The sequence below is a fragment of the Urocampus carinirostris genome, chromosome 5 (genome assembly GCF_059441175.1).
Source record: "Urocampus carinirostris isolate Australia breed hairy pipefish chromosome 5, RoL_Ucar_1.0, whole genome shotgun sequence".
Taxonomy (NCBI): Eukaryota; Metazoa; Chordata; class Actinopteri; order Syngnathiformes; family Syngnathidae; genus Urocampus; species Urocampus carinirostris.
The window spans coordinates 40,339,706-40,351,880 of NC_142353.1; the positions used below are offsets into that span (position 1 = coordinate 40,339,706).

Consider the following 12,175-nt stretch of genomic DNA (forward strand, 5'->3'; position numbering starts at 1 on the left):
CAGGTTCGAGAGCGTTCTCCATTCAGGCCCCGGTGCTGTAGAATGCTGAGATTCGATCTCCAACCTCAGTGGAAATGTTGAAATTGAAGCTTAAAACAAACTTCTATTCTATAAGATATGAATAACCTATATTTTATGGTGACAATATAAGGGGATGGTGTCAAAATAGTCTGTAGTTTGCAATAGTCTTTGATCTGTGCAGCCCTTTGATACTCTTTGTGATTAAGGGCTATAAAAATAAACATGACTTGACTTGACTTGACTTGACTTGACAATGTATTGAGCGAGCCAGAGAGTATTCCTGCAAATATGAGTTAGGTAGACTATCTAACAAAACAGGTAAGGAAGCAGAGTACAGGACTCTGCATTGACCATCTGCAACTGTCTAATGTTAGTGGCACTCTAACAATTGGGTTCAACACAAGCTGCAAGAACAACTTAGGCTAATTAAACAGAGCTAGCAGTAGAATTGATACACTGTCCCTTTAGCGGTGTCTCCTAAATTACTAACAAAAATGGAAAAACATTATTTGTAGACCATATACCGTAAATTCCGGACTATAAGCCGCTACTTTTTTCCCAAACGTTCAACCCTGCGGCTTATTCAGTGATGCGGCCAATTTATGTAATTTTTCTAACAGCCGCCAGCGGCGCTCGAGTACAAAAGGTAAGATTTAGACCGCTGGAATATATGCGCCGAGGAAGACTGCAACTTCTTAGCTTGTGCACAAATTAAATTAGCGTAGAAATATCCTCACCATGCAAATTGCAAAAAGAAAGGCACATGGCGCAGCTTTCAAGCTAAATGCAACCGAGCAGTCCGATAAAGAAGGAAACAGAGCTACTGCACGTAAACTTTACTTCGCGAGCGTGTTGCTAGCGTGTTTTTGGATAAGGGAGCGTGGGACGACATCTATATGACATAGTCGTTTTTCCCATACTGGGGAAGATGACTTTGATGATGTCAGTTATAAGGAGGAAGATGAGGACAGTTTACAGTGATTACTACAAGCACGGTATGTTTTTTTAATAGAGCCGTTTACTGTATTGCGAACATGTTGCTAGTAGCGTTTTGCTACCCTTCACAGGCACGGTTTGGGATGAAAGTTATGATATTATTATTAAAGCTTTGAAAACTCTCTCGGTGTGCCGTCTTTCTTTGTAAATATGTGTAACCATGTGTAATATGTATTTACAACTGTATATTTTCTTAATGTATTTATTTTAGAGACTTATTCTGATATGTTTTCCACGGGCGAATCAAAAAGAAGGGGCAAAAACAATGAGGGCTGACGGGAAGTGGAGTAAAGGTGAGACATGTTTGTGGACGCAGCGGACAAAAGTGGATATATATTTTTCCCACCCCTACCTTTGGAAATATACATTTTTTTTCCTTGGATTATTTTCAACAGGACCCGGACTCTGCAGGCCTGCATCAAACCTTAAGTACCGGTATCATTTTCCGTTCATTTTGACGGCTGTGATTTTTGGACTGTGTACTTCATATTCAGTTACAATCGCGGGACTCAAAGTCGCGTTTGGGTTATATTTGTGATTGTGTTAGAGGTTTTAATGTGGGCGCATGCGGCTTATATACAGGTGCGCCTTGTGTAAGTACAAAAGCGGTTATCCTCTTAAAATGTGGTGGGTGAGGCTTTCCTTTTTTTTCTTCTTTCTTTCTAGAAAACTGTTTCAAAACTAAGTTTTCAGTGGGATTTATCCATTATCAATTGACAGATCAATACCAATCTGAAAAAAAGTAATCTCCATAACAGGAAGCTCAAAAGTAGTTCTTAGTGTTTGATTTGAATCCTGTAGAAGAAATAAATAGGAGCTATGCGGTAAAAATGTCCGCTACCCTGCCGTTCTTGATGAACTCTCTTTGCCAAATGCTTGACACTGCTTGCGCAAGTAGGGTTCTTTGAAGGGGGGAAAATGAATGCATTTGCATAACAAAGCTAGATGGCTTCAGGGTACAAGAGAAGGAGGGGTATGCTGTCTGGAGTGAGGAAGGAGAAAGGAGGGACGAGGTAGAATAGATGTCCCTCCTTTAGAGACGGCAGGATTTGCTGGTTCCTGTCGTCCAGTCGTGAGACCTCTGCTGGATATGTTGGACGTAGAGGCAGAGGTTCTTGATGACAAGTCTGGATGGATTTACCTTCAGCTGTCTTATACGTGTGGATTTTGCTTCCAAATTACTTAGGGAATGACATTCGGCAGTTTTTGCTGAATAACACGGGTTCAAGCCTTATTTTCTTGGACCTGATATCTTTAAAGCAACTTGTTGCTGTTTGGTTTGATTCAGTCTTTTTTCTTCAACTCTTGTAAATCTGGAGCAAGTTGGGCAAGGATTTTGTTAGAACTGAACCTTGACACCTTTATAGAGATGACTGGAACCTTGCATGCTGGACTGATACTGTTTTCTGTTGTGGTAATAAGCTTCTGTTTGTTGTACACATTTATGAAAAATATATGGTTCTCTTATTGTTTTGAATTTCATGAATTTTCCCAATAAGAAGTGATGGCAAAGCATTATTTACAAGTAACATTGAGTCTTTTCCTGTAGGTAGTCTGTGAGAGTGAGCCAACACATGTTGGGAGTGACAGAGTGAGCGATTCACATGGTAAGACTATGTTTTTTGACCACCCTCCATTCTTTTGAACTTTCTCCATACGTATTAATAAATAAAAAAAATCTGACTCAACAGGACAGTCCAGATTGGTTCACTTATCCTCCTACTGGGCCTTAGTCCTATTCAATGACTCGTTCGACTTTTCCAAGGCTGAAAGCTCCTGCAGAAGTCAGTTCGGCTCACTTGCCACCTTGGACCACTTGGAGGTCCGGGAAGGAGCGTTGGAGTTACTCCGTCAGGCCGGACACCAGACACGTGTCTGGATCAGCAATCCCTCCAGATTACCAACCAGGCCATTGCCTCTTTCCAAGCAGTGTAAGTGAGCACAGTGGTTCACTCCACTTACCAAATTGTCCAAAACCGTAAAACTGAATCAGTGTTGCTGTGTGCCTCTCTGTAGATTCAAAGTTCTCGGCTCTAAACTTCCCCAAAACTTCAAACGAAGGCTTTGCCCGCATCAATAGGCCCTTTCCTGCCCTTTCCTCAGTCAGCGTATGTGTTCGTGTTCAATGGGATCTCGACTGGAACGAAGTGTCCACCATATTCTCCTATGCTGCCCGCGTGTTTACAAATGAATTCCTACTACGAGGTCAAGGTGACACGCAGGGGCGGGTCCTCTTGGCACTCATTGTCCATGGGAAACATCTTCCATATAAAGCATATTTTCCTAATGACGGGGAATGGCATCACATCTGTGTCACGTGGAGCAGAAGTCTCTGGGAAATCTATGTGGATGGTGAAAGGAAAGACATGGGAACAGATTCCGGTGCTTCCAGAGATATCCACGCTGATGGGATCCTTATTCTGGGGCAGGACCAAGACTCATTTGGAGGGAATTTCACTGAGCCTTTTTTTGGAAATATCACTGACCTAAATGTTTGGAATATATCTCTGGAAAGCCGTCACATCCGTGCTTTGAATGGATGTTCAGCCATGAATCACGTCACGCTTTTCAGATGGAACCTTGACCATCTGGTCAATCACCCGGCCGTAAAGGAAGTCCAGGCTTCTCTTTTTTGTCCAGGTATGACCACATTTCAAACGAACTAGTAGTCTTGATCAACTACTAAGATTAGTCACATTGACACATTGAATACTTTTTAAATATAACATCTCTCTATCTGAAGTTTTGGAAAACAAAACTATCTGAAAATTGTCCAAACATTTAATATTCAAAAAGTGATGGTGACGTGCAGTCAGTATAAGCAGGTGAGGCATCATAGAAAAATATAATAAAAAATACAATAAATGGTTACCGTAAATTCCGGACTATAGAGCGCACCTGATTATAAGCCTCACCCACCACATTTCGGGAGGAAAACCGATTTTTGGACATACACAAGCCGCACCTGTATATTAGCCGCATGCGCCCACATTGGAAAAGCGCAGTTCAAACACGAAATTAACCAATACCCGATTAAGTTCAAAAAACACAGCCGGCAAATTGAACGGAAAATGATACCGGTACTTAAAATTTAATGCAGACCTGCAGAGTCCAGGTGCCCATTGAAAGTAATCCAAGGAAAAAAGTGTATATTTCCAAAGGTAAGGGTGGAAAAATATATATCCACTATTGTCGGCCGCGTCCACAAACACGTCTCACCTTTACTCCACTTCCCGTCAGCCCGCGTTTGCTCCACCCCTTCTTTCTCATTTGCTTGTCCAAAACATATCAGAATAAGTTTCTAAAATAAATACATTACAAAAATATACAGTTGCAAATACATATTATACATGGTTACACATATTTACAAAGAAAGACGGTACACTGAGAGAGTTTTCAAAGCTTTAATAATAATATTATAACTTTCATCCCAAACCCTGCCTGTGAAGGGTAGCAACACGCTACTAGGAACACGCTCTCAACACAGTAAACAGCTCTGTTAAAAAAACATACCATGCTTGAAATAAGAACGGTAAACTGTCCTTATCTTCCTCTTTATAACCGACGTCATCAAAGTCGTCTTCCTTCAGTATGGGAAAGAGATTTTGTCCCACGCTCTCTAATTAAAAAACACGATTGCTTCATGCTCGCAAAGTAAACTTTCCTTCAATAGCGGACTGCTCGATTGCGTTTAATGTGAAGGATGCGTCATGTGCCTTTTTTGTTGCAATGAGCATGATGAGGATATGTCTACGCTAATTTAATTTGTGCACAAGCTAAAAAGTTGCAGTCTAAATCTTACCTTTTGTACTCGAGCGCCGCTGGGAGCTGTTAGAAAAATTACATAAATTGGCCGCAGCACTGAATAAGCCGCAGGGTTGAAAGTTTGGGAAAAAAGTAGCGGCTAATAGTCCGGAATTTACGGTATATCTATTGACTGTTCAATTTCTCTCATACTTAATCTTTTAATTGGAATAATTTTAATTTTACCATTCAAATATTAAGAGCGAGCAGCAGCAGAGAGTCACTTGTCTGACGATAGGGCGGTAATGAGACCATGACCAGTGATTCCTATTTTGCTGATGTTTTTACTGATCTCATGTGGCATTTATCTCAAAAATGGAGGATTACTTCTCAAAATTGAAGTTTTCACAATTGGACTTTAAATCAAAGCAAGATACCAGGGAAGTAAATATATGAGATTTTATTCAAAATGAGTGCTGCATGGCTTTCAAGTAAGGGCAAGACAATACAATTTTAAAAGTTAGTTTTTCTATGCTTAGCTTTGTATGTAGTCATGGAAAAATGTTGTTTGTCCTTATCAACAAAAGATGTTTATTTTTGTCAACGAAAGGATGAATCAGCTGTGCAGTATGTTTATTTATTTGGAGATTGGACTGTGCCTCAACAAACACAAACCTCTCTGTGCGTCACTGGAAATTATTTGTTTTTATTACTTAGAGACCTACTGAGTTAAGTGTGATAGGTGACAGTAATTCGTCCAGGAGGTGTCATCCATTTGTCCATTTTTCACATTGGCATAGCCCCTGAGTGGCAATTGAACCTATAGTTAATAAAAAATGTATATTTACTACTGAGTAGTGGTAGTCGAAAAACTAGCTAAAAATAGCTAGTACCTAGACACCAGGAGGAACAACACATCAATAACAAAATGGGTCCCACAATAAAGCCCTGGGGCACACCTAAAACAGGTTTCTAGGTTTGTATAATATGGTGATAAGCAGGGGCACTAAAACATCTGCCAGTCAGGTATGAGGAGAGACAATGAGTGAGCACTAGACACCAAAATCCGCAAACAGGCCTAAAAACCGTTCAGCACTTTGCACCGTTTTTGCAGACATCTATAATATAATGGAGTTAATTTATCAATATAACTATGTTATAAAGTCTTCACCTGTAAACGGTGACTGTAAGACGTGTCACATTCTGCATTCAATTTGAACAATTGTTCGTTGATTTGAGAGGTCATGTAGCAGTGCAAGCTCCATCTCGCTTCGGATTTGGTGATTAGACCGGGTCAGGTTTCAAATTTAAGAGACCTTGACCTGTTCCAAAGCATATACCGGAGATAATACTTTTGAGACATCCAATATTCAGGTCTTAGGTAATTTTTGTCCGAGCGTGGGTGGGAAAATGATCGCAAATAAAATAGATGGTCAATGTATTGAGCTTAAACACCATTATGATTTCCAAAGCACTCTTCAGTCCTCGACCGCTCATTTTCTCATAAACCTATTCATCAACCGGCCGCTACCGATGTCAAGGCCTTCAGAGACTACCAAAATGTATCGTCTGTATATTTGGAAATATCTTTATGTTAATTGAATGATGGTGAAATAATATTTAGAGGGATGAGAATGAATAGAATTAATAATGCAAATAAATCCTGTTTTTCTTCTTTTACTTGCAATTCATGAGTGTATTTTCAAGAAATCTAGTTCGCTTTTTGTTTGTTTTTGTGTGGGGTTTTTTGCAACCAGATGTTCATGTTTCTAGTGAACGCTGTCAATGTCCCTGTTTTGTCTCGCTTGTTTTCTCTGTGTGACGTGTGAGCAGGAAAACAGCAGCAGATGGCGCTACAAGGCTGCAGAACGTTGCAGCTCCAGTCAGATCAGCATCCACTCATCAGTTTGCAAGACTGCACTGAGCCACAGCCATTTATCTGCATGAGTAGCATAGGTGCGTCTCCTATTTTCCCATTACAAAGTCAAAAAAGACTATCAATTCATACATTTTCCGTCTTAATGGTCTAATAAGGGTTGTAATTTATTCACTGAAGCATTATAGTTTTTCTTAATTCCTTTAGTACGTTTCTCAGATCAGATTAAACATTCTCGGGACAGTATGCCATTTCTCAAAACACAGTGAACAAAGAGCAAAACACCATGAATTACTTGCAAAAGCCATTTTTTGGGGTGAAAATGTCTTAGACAATTGCTCAAAGTCAAATGTCTGTGCCAATGAACAGTCGACATGGTTAGCTCCGTCAAGAGATGCGAGGGGGTGTTTGACATCTGGGATTTTTTTTTTAATTTAAGTCTAATCAAACCTTCACTACACTAGGGGGCAGTGTAAGGCTGCATTGAAAAACGTGACAATTCGTTCATATCGTCTTTGATTAAAAAACATAACAAAAACTAAAAAACAGCACTTGTTATCTAATTTAAGGAGCTGCACTGAATTTTACACTCTGTTGCCCTCTGCTGCCATCGTCTGGCTTAAAGTTATGATCGCAGCCTCAGTCCGCTCAATCATGATGCTCATGCAAGTACATGCATTTCATATACGCACTCAAATAAACTCTTGTTTTTTTATCTTTTGGGGTTTGTGTTGGCGTTGGGACTCTACTAGAAGCAGGCGTTTTCCTACTTTCACCATTTTCAGTTGATGAAAATAGAATTTGAAAAAAAATCTGTGGGGACAAGCATAACGTCACTCTCCAGCACTCCCAGCAGCCCCCATTCCCCAACTTAATGTAGTCAGCCCCAAACAGCTCTAATGAAAGTAAGATAACATCAGATAGGCGCAGAGTAAAATAAACCATAAGCAATCTTCGAACACATTTGGGCATTGTTAACACATACTAAACAGAGAAAGTATTTTAATTTTTTTTGTATTAAGGACACCTCAAACAACACACCCCACCTTTAATATATTTCTTATGAATGGTTTTGTAGAATATCTCACATACCCCCTGGGATTGCCTTCATGTACCCTAAGGTCAGGGTTGGGTAAGGTTACTTTAACTTGATTACTTTCAATTACTTTTGGATTACTTCAATACCAATTATGCTAATAAAAGACAAAAAAACCTAAATATGAATAAAATTATGACTCACAACAGGTGGTAAGCTTTCTCTCCTGGCTTTGATCTCTTTGATCTCCGGCAAAACGAACATAAAATGTGACAGAAACAAAATGAAAATAAATCCAAACAGCTTGCTAACATCATTTTTGCCATTACATGTATTCCGTTACTCCCCAAGCCTGCACAAAATTTAGTAATTTTATTCCTATTTAGTTTCTTTTGTCTTTTATTAGCATATTTGGTATTGGAGTAATCCAAAAGTAATTGAAAGTAATCAAGTTAAAGTAATCCTACCCAACCCTGCCTAAGGTATAACTAACCCCATTCAAGATACACTCATCTACATAAAATGCCCTTGAAACAAATATAATTTGTATTTTTAAGTTGGCCTAGTGATGTATAGTAAGCCAATAAATGCTTTGTATTTCAGTTTTGACTCCAGTTTCTGTTCTGTAACCTAAGTCAACAATTGCGTGAAAAATGGCATTATTTACTCAGCATGTAGCTAAACAAATGTGTTGTATATCTTGTTGGTGTCTAACTCAGAACGCTACCTGAAGATGAAACAGATCAGTGACTCCCAAAGCGCTCAGCCCACTGCCTTTATGAATCATCTGATGAAGCTTTCTAATAACAGCCAGGTAGACCACGCTTATATTTTCATCAATTCCAACAATGTTACAAGTGGAACCCTTTAAAAAGCCTATCTATCTATCTATTTATCTGTCTGTCTGTCTGTCTACTTGTCTCATCTCATCTCATTAGCTGCACCGCTTATCCTCAGTAGGGTCGCGGGGGTGCTGGAGCCCATCCCAGCAATCATCGGGCAGTGGGGAGGGGACACCCTGAACTGGTTGCCAGCCAATCGCAGGGCACACGGGGACAGACAACTCACTCGCTCATTCACACCTGGGGAAAATTTGGACAGGCCAATTCACCTGAAATGCATGTTTTTGGAATGTGGGAGGAAACCGGAGTGCCCGGAGGAAACCCACGCAAGGAGAACATACAAACTCCGCACAGGAAGTCTGGAGCTGGATTTTAACCCACGCAGGAGGTCCCCATGACTCGAACTGTGCCGCACATGCGCCAATTACTGCGCCGCCGTGCTGCCCCTGTCTACTTGTGTATTTCCATATTTTTAAATTGTTGTTTTATATGTTGTGATATGTTAGAGTTGGACTGCTTCTTTTAAACTCAGTTTTATCATTTCGATTTTTGTTTCCAGTGTAGATAGCACTTTGAAATTTTGTTGGAATGTAAAGTATTTTACAAATAAAGGTATTTTTTAGTTTGATAATTTTCACTCAAGCACGGCGGCGCAGTTCTAAGGTCTTGGGAACCTCCTGTGTGGGTTCAAATCCAGCTATCGGACTTACTGTGCGGAGTTTGTATGTTCTCCCCGTGTTTGTGTGGGTTTCCTCCGGGCACTCCGGTTTCCTCCCACGTTCCAAAGACATGCATTTTCAGGTGCCGTCCAAATTGTCCCTAGGTGTGAATGAGTGAGCGAATTCTCTGTCCCCTGGCGATTGGCTGGCAACCAGTTCAGGGTGTCCCCTGCCCACTGCCCGATGATTGCTGGGATGGGCTCCAGCACCCCCGCGACCCTACTGAGGATAAGCGGTGCAGCTAATGAGATGAGATGAGAATTTTCACACCTTTGGACTTATTAATTCATATTGATTTTGGTGATGTTATTCAATCAAAGGTGGCAGACCAGAGAAGAAAAATGACTAGCTTAAAAATACTCATTCAGATCATTCACAGGAGAGTTGGCTCATCGAAGAAGTGTTGTGATTAGCTATTTTAAGGTCAGGGTGAAGGTTGAGTTTTTTTCACAACTAAGTCCAATAAAAATCATTTGTGTTTGTAAATCTATCAGACATACCATTATCCCAGACCCAATCTTTTAAGTTTCCTTTGCTGGAAATACTGTTTTGAAATAAGCCCAAAAATATAGCAGCAGCTCTGTTTCTGCTCTCCCAGGCTTTTGCAGGACAGCAGTCGTTGGCACTGAGCACCTTGGCCGAAGCTTCCTCCCTGCTGGACGCGTCCTTCCAGGCAGTGCAGGACACAAAGCAGGAGGGACTTCAGCCAACAGACATGCTTTCCCTCATCCAGCTGCTGTCTCTGGCCGCCGATGTCTCCCCACAGCCTTCTAATTCTACCGACCACAGCAAGGAGAGCGCCAGGGAACTGAGCCAGAACTTCATCAGTGTGGCCGACAGCATCATCAGCCAGGACAATGCATACAAATGGCAGGCCATCAAAGAGGTAACATGCATGGGCCTGAGGAGCTTTTGCACCTTTATGTCGTCTGTCTCTTCACTAGTGTGTCGCACCTACTCTGTTAGGTCAAGCGAAGAAAAAGCTACTGGACTAGTTCTAGGTTTGATGAGTGTTAAAATGAATGAAGGAAACACCGGAGTCAAAATTAATTTGAACAAAAACGGGCAATTTAATGAACAATGAACAAGACAATGGACAAACTTTAACACAAGTGATAGTAAAAGAACACTTACCGTAAATTCCGGACTATAGAGCGCACCTGATTATAAGCCCGCACCCGCCACATTTTGAGAGGAAAACCGATTTTGTACATACACAAGCCTCATGCGCCCACATTTAAACATGTAACACAAACACAAAATTAACCCAAACCCGACTTCAAGTCCCGCGATTGAAACTAAAAGTCCTTCATCAAAGTCCACAGTCCAAAAGTCACAGCCGGCAAAATGAACGGAAAACGATACCGGTACTTAAAGTTTGATGCAGACCTGCAGAGTCCGGGTCCCGTTGAAAGTAATCCAAGAAAAAAAGTGTATATTTCCAAAGGTAAGGGTGGGAAAAATATATCAGATGAACACATTTACTCACACAACTCCTTTTTCTTCAACCAACTTTTAACCCCCTCTTCTTTCCTTGTCTGTCCCTCACCTTTAGCGGTCCCCACTTAAACTCGGCACCCCGCGTTTGTTCTGCCCCTCATTTTTCGTTTACCCGTGCAAAACATATCAGAATAAGTGTCTAAGATAAATTCAAAAAAATACATTACAAAAATATACAGTTGCAAATACATATTATACATGGGTTACACATATTTACAACCGAGAGAGTTTTCAAAGCTTTGATAATAATAATATAGCTTTGACAGGGCAGTTAATGGTAGCAACACTCGAGCGCCGCTGGCAGCCGTTAGAAAAATTACATAAATTGGCCGCATCACTGAATAAGCCGCAAGGTTGAAAGTTAGGGAAAAAAGTAGCGGCTTATAGTCTGGAATTTACGGTATATTTAGTTCAAGGTATTGGATGACCCGGTCGGTTGATCTTGTCATCTACTCTAATTTCAGTTTGTCCTATCTGTCAGTACGCATAAATGTAAATTTCAAGTCAAGTTTATTTTTATAGCCTTTAATCACAAAGAGTCAAGAAGGGCTGTACAGACCACAGATTATTGCAAACCACAGACTATTATGACACCATCCCCTGATCTAAAACCTGCATGAGGGCAAATAATACACAGGTACACAGATATTATCAATATAAACTATAGGTTATTCATATGCCCCGCGACCCTAATGAAGATAAGCGGTACAGATAATGGATGGATGGATGGATGGTTATTCATAACGTCACATAATAACCCAGTTCATGTTTCATCAAAAAAATGGAGTAGGAGGACAAGAAGGTTCATCAAATAGAAAGAGAAAAACAAGAAGTGTCATCAATTAAACAAAGAAAACAAAATCCCCAATAAATGGCTACCGCTGATTTCTCAAAGTTCACGTGTCTTCAGTCAAGATCAAAAGAAGTATCCAATTCCTATCGCTACCTTAAAGCTGGGCTCTATGATGAATCAGATCCTGGATGGATTCCTGGTCTGGGTAGCTCGCCACTCGGATCACAGTGATTTCCACTCGTCCAAAGAATCGAGGAATTTTCCTGGATGTGAAAAATAACCGGCCTTTGAAAAATGGCCAACAAAAGAATAATATTAAGTCTTTTGTTAAAAGAGTTTCTGTAGAGCAGTTGTGAGCACATTCCTCTAATAGGAGAAAGGTCCCTGGTTCGAGAGGGATGGGTGCCACCAGGTTGTACTTTCCCAAGGCACACCACAGAAAATGGTGTCCCCACAACCTGAGCAGTTAAGGGATCCAAACAACTAACCTTCTGTTAAAGATTGAACTTTGACAACATCAAGGCCTATTCGGATATGTGCCAAGAAACATGAGAGGGACGACTATGCTTAGCCCAAGCTAGTTACAATAATTTGTAAATTTACACAGAAATTAGTCAAGACAACTAGCAATTTAAACATACAATCAAC

At 40.6% G+C, this 12,175-nt stretch overlaps 1 protein-coding gene across 1 annotated transcript in view; it reads left to right on the plus strand.

The window, feature by feature from the left end:
- Nucleotides 1–2,095: 2,095 nt before the first annotated feature.
- Nucleotides 2,096–12,175, plus strand: part of adgrd2 (adhesion G protein-coupled receptor D2) — a 72,127-nt gene continuing 62,047 nt past the window's right edge. The window contains exons 1-7 of the mRNA XM_088336824.1: nucleotides 2,096–2,431; nucleotides 2,567–2,624; nucleotides 2,709–2,948; nucleotides 3,034–3,657; nucleotides 6,595–6,717; nucleotides 8,393–8,487; nucleotides 9,833–10,120. Of these exons, the coding sequence (XP_088192950.1) occupies nucleotides 2,387–2,431; nucleotides 2,567–2,624; nucleotides 2,709–2,948; nucleotides 3,034–3,657; nucleotides 6,595–6,717; nucleotides 8,393–8,487; nucleotides 9,833–10,120 (1,473 nt within the window). The 5' untranslated portion in view covers nucleotides 2,096–2,386. The remainder of the gene's footprint in view (nucleotides 2,432–2,566; nucleotides 2,625–2,708; nucleotides 2,949–3,033; nucleotides 3,658–6,594; nucleotides 6,718–8,392; nucleotides 8,488–9,832; nucleotides 10,121–12,175) is intronic.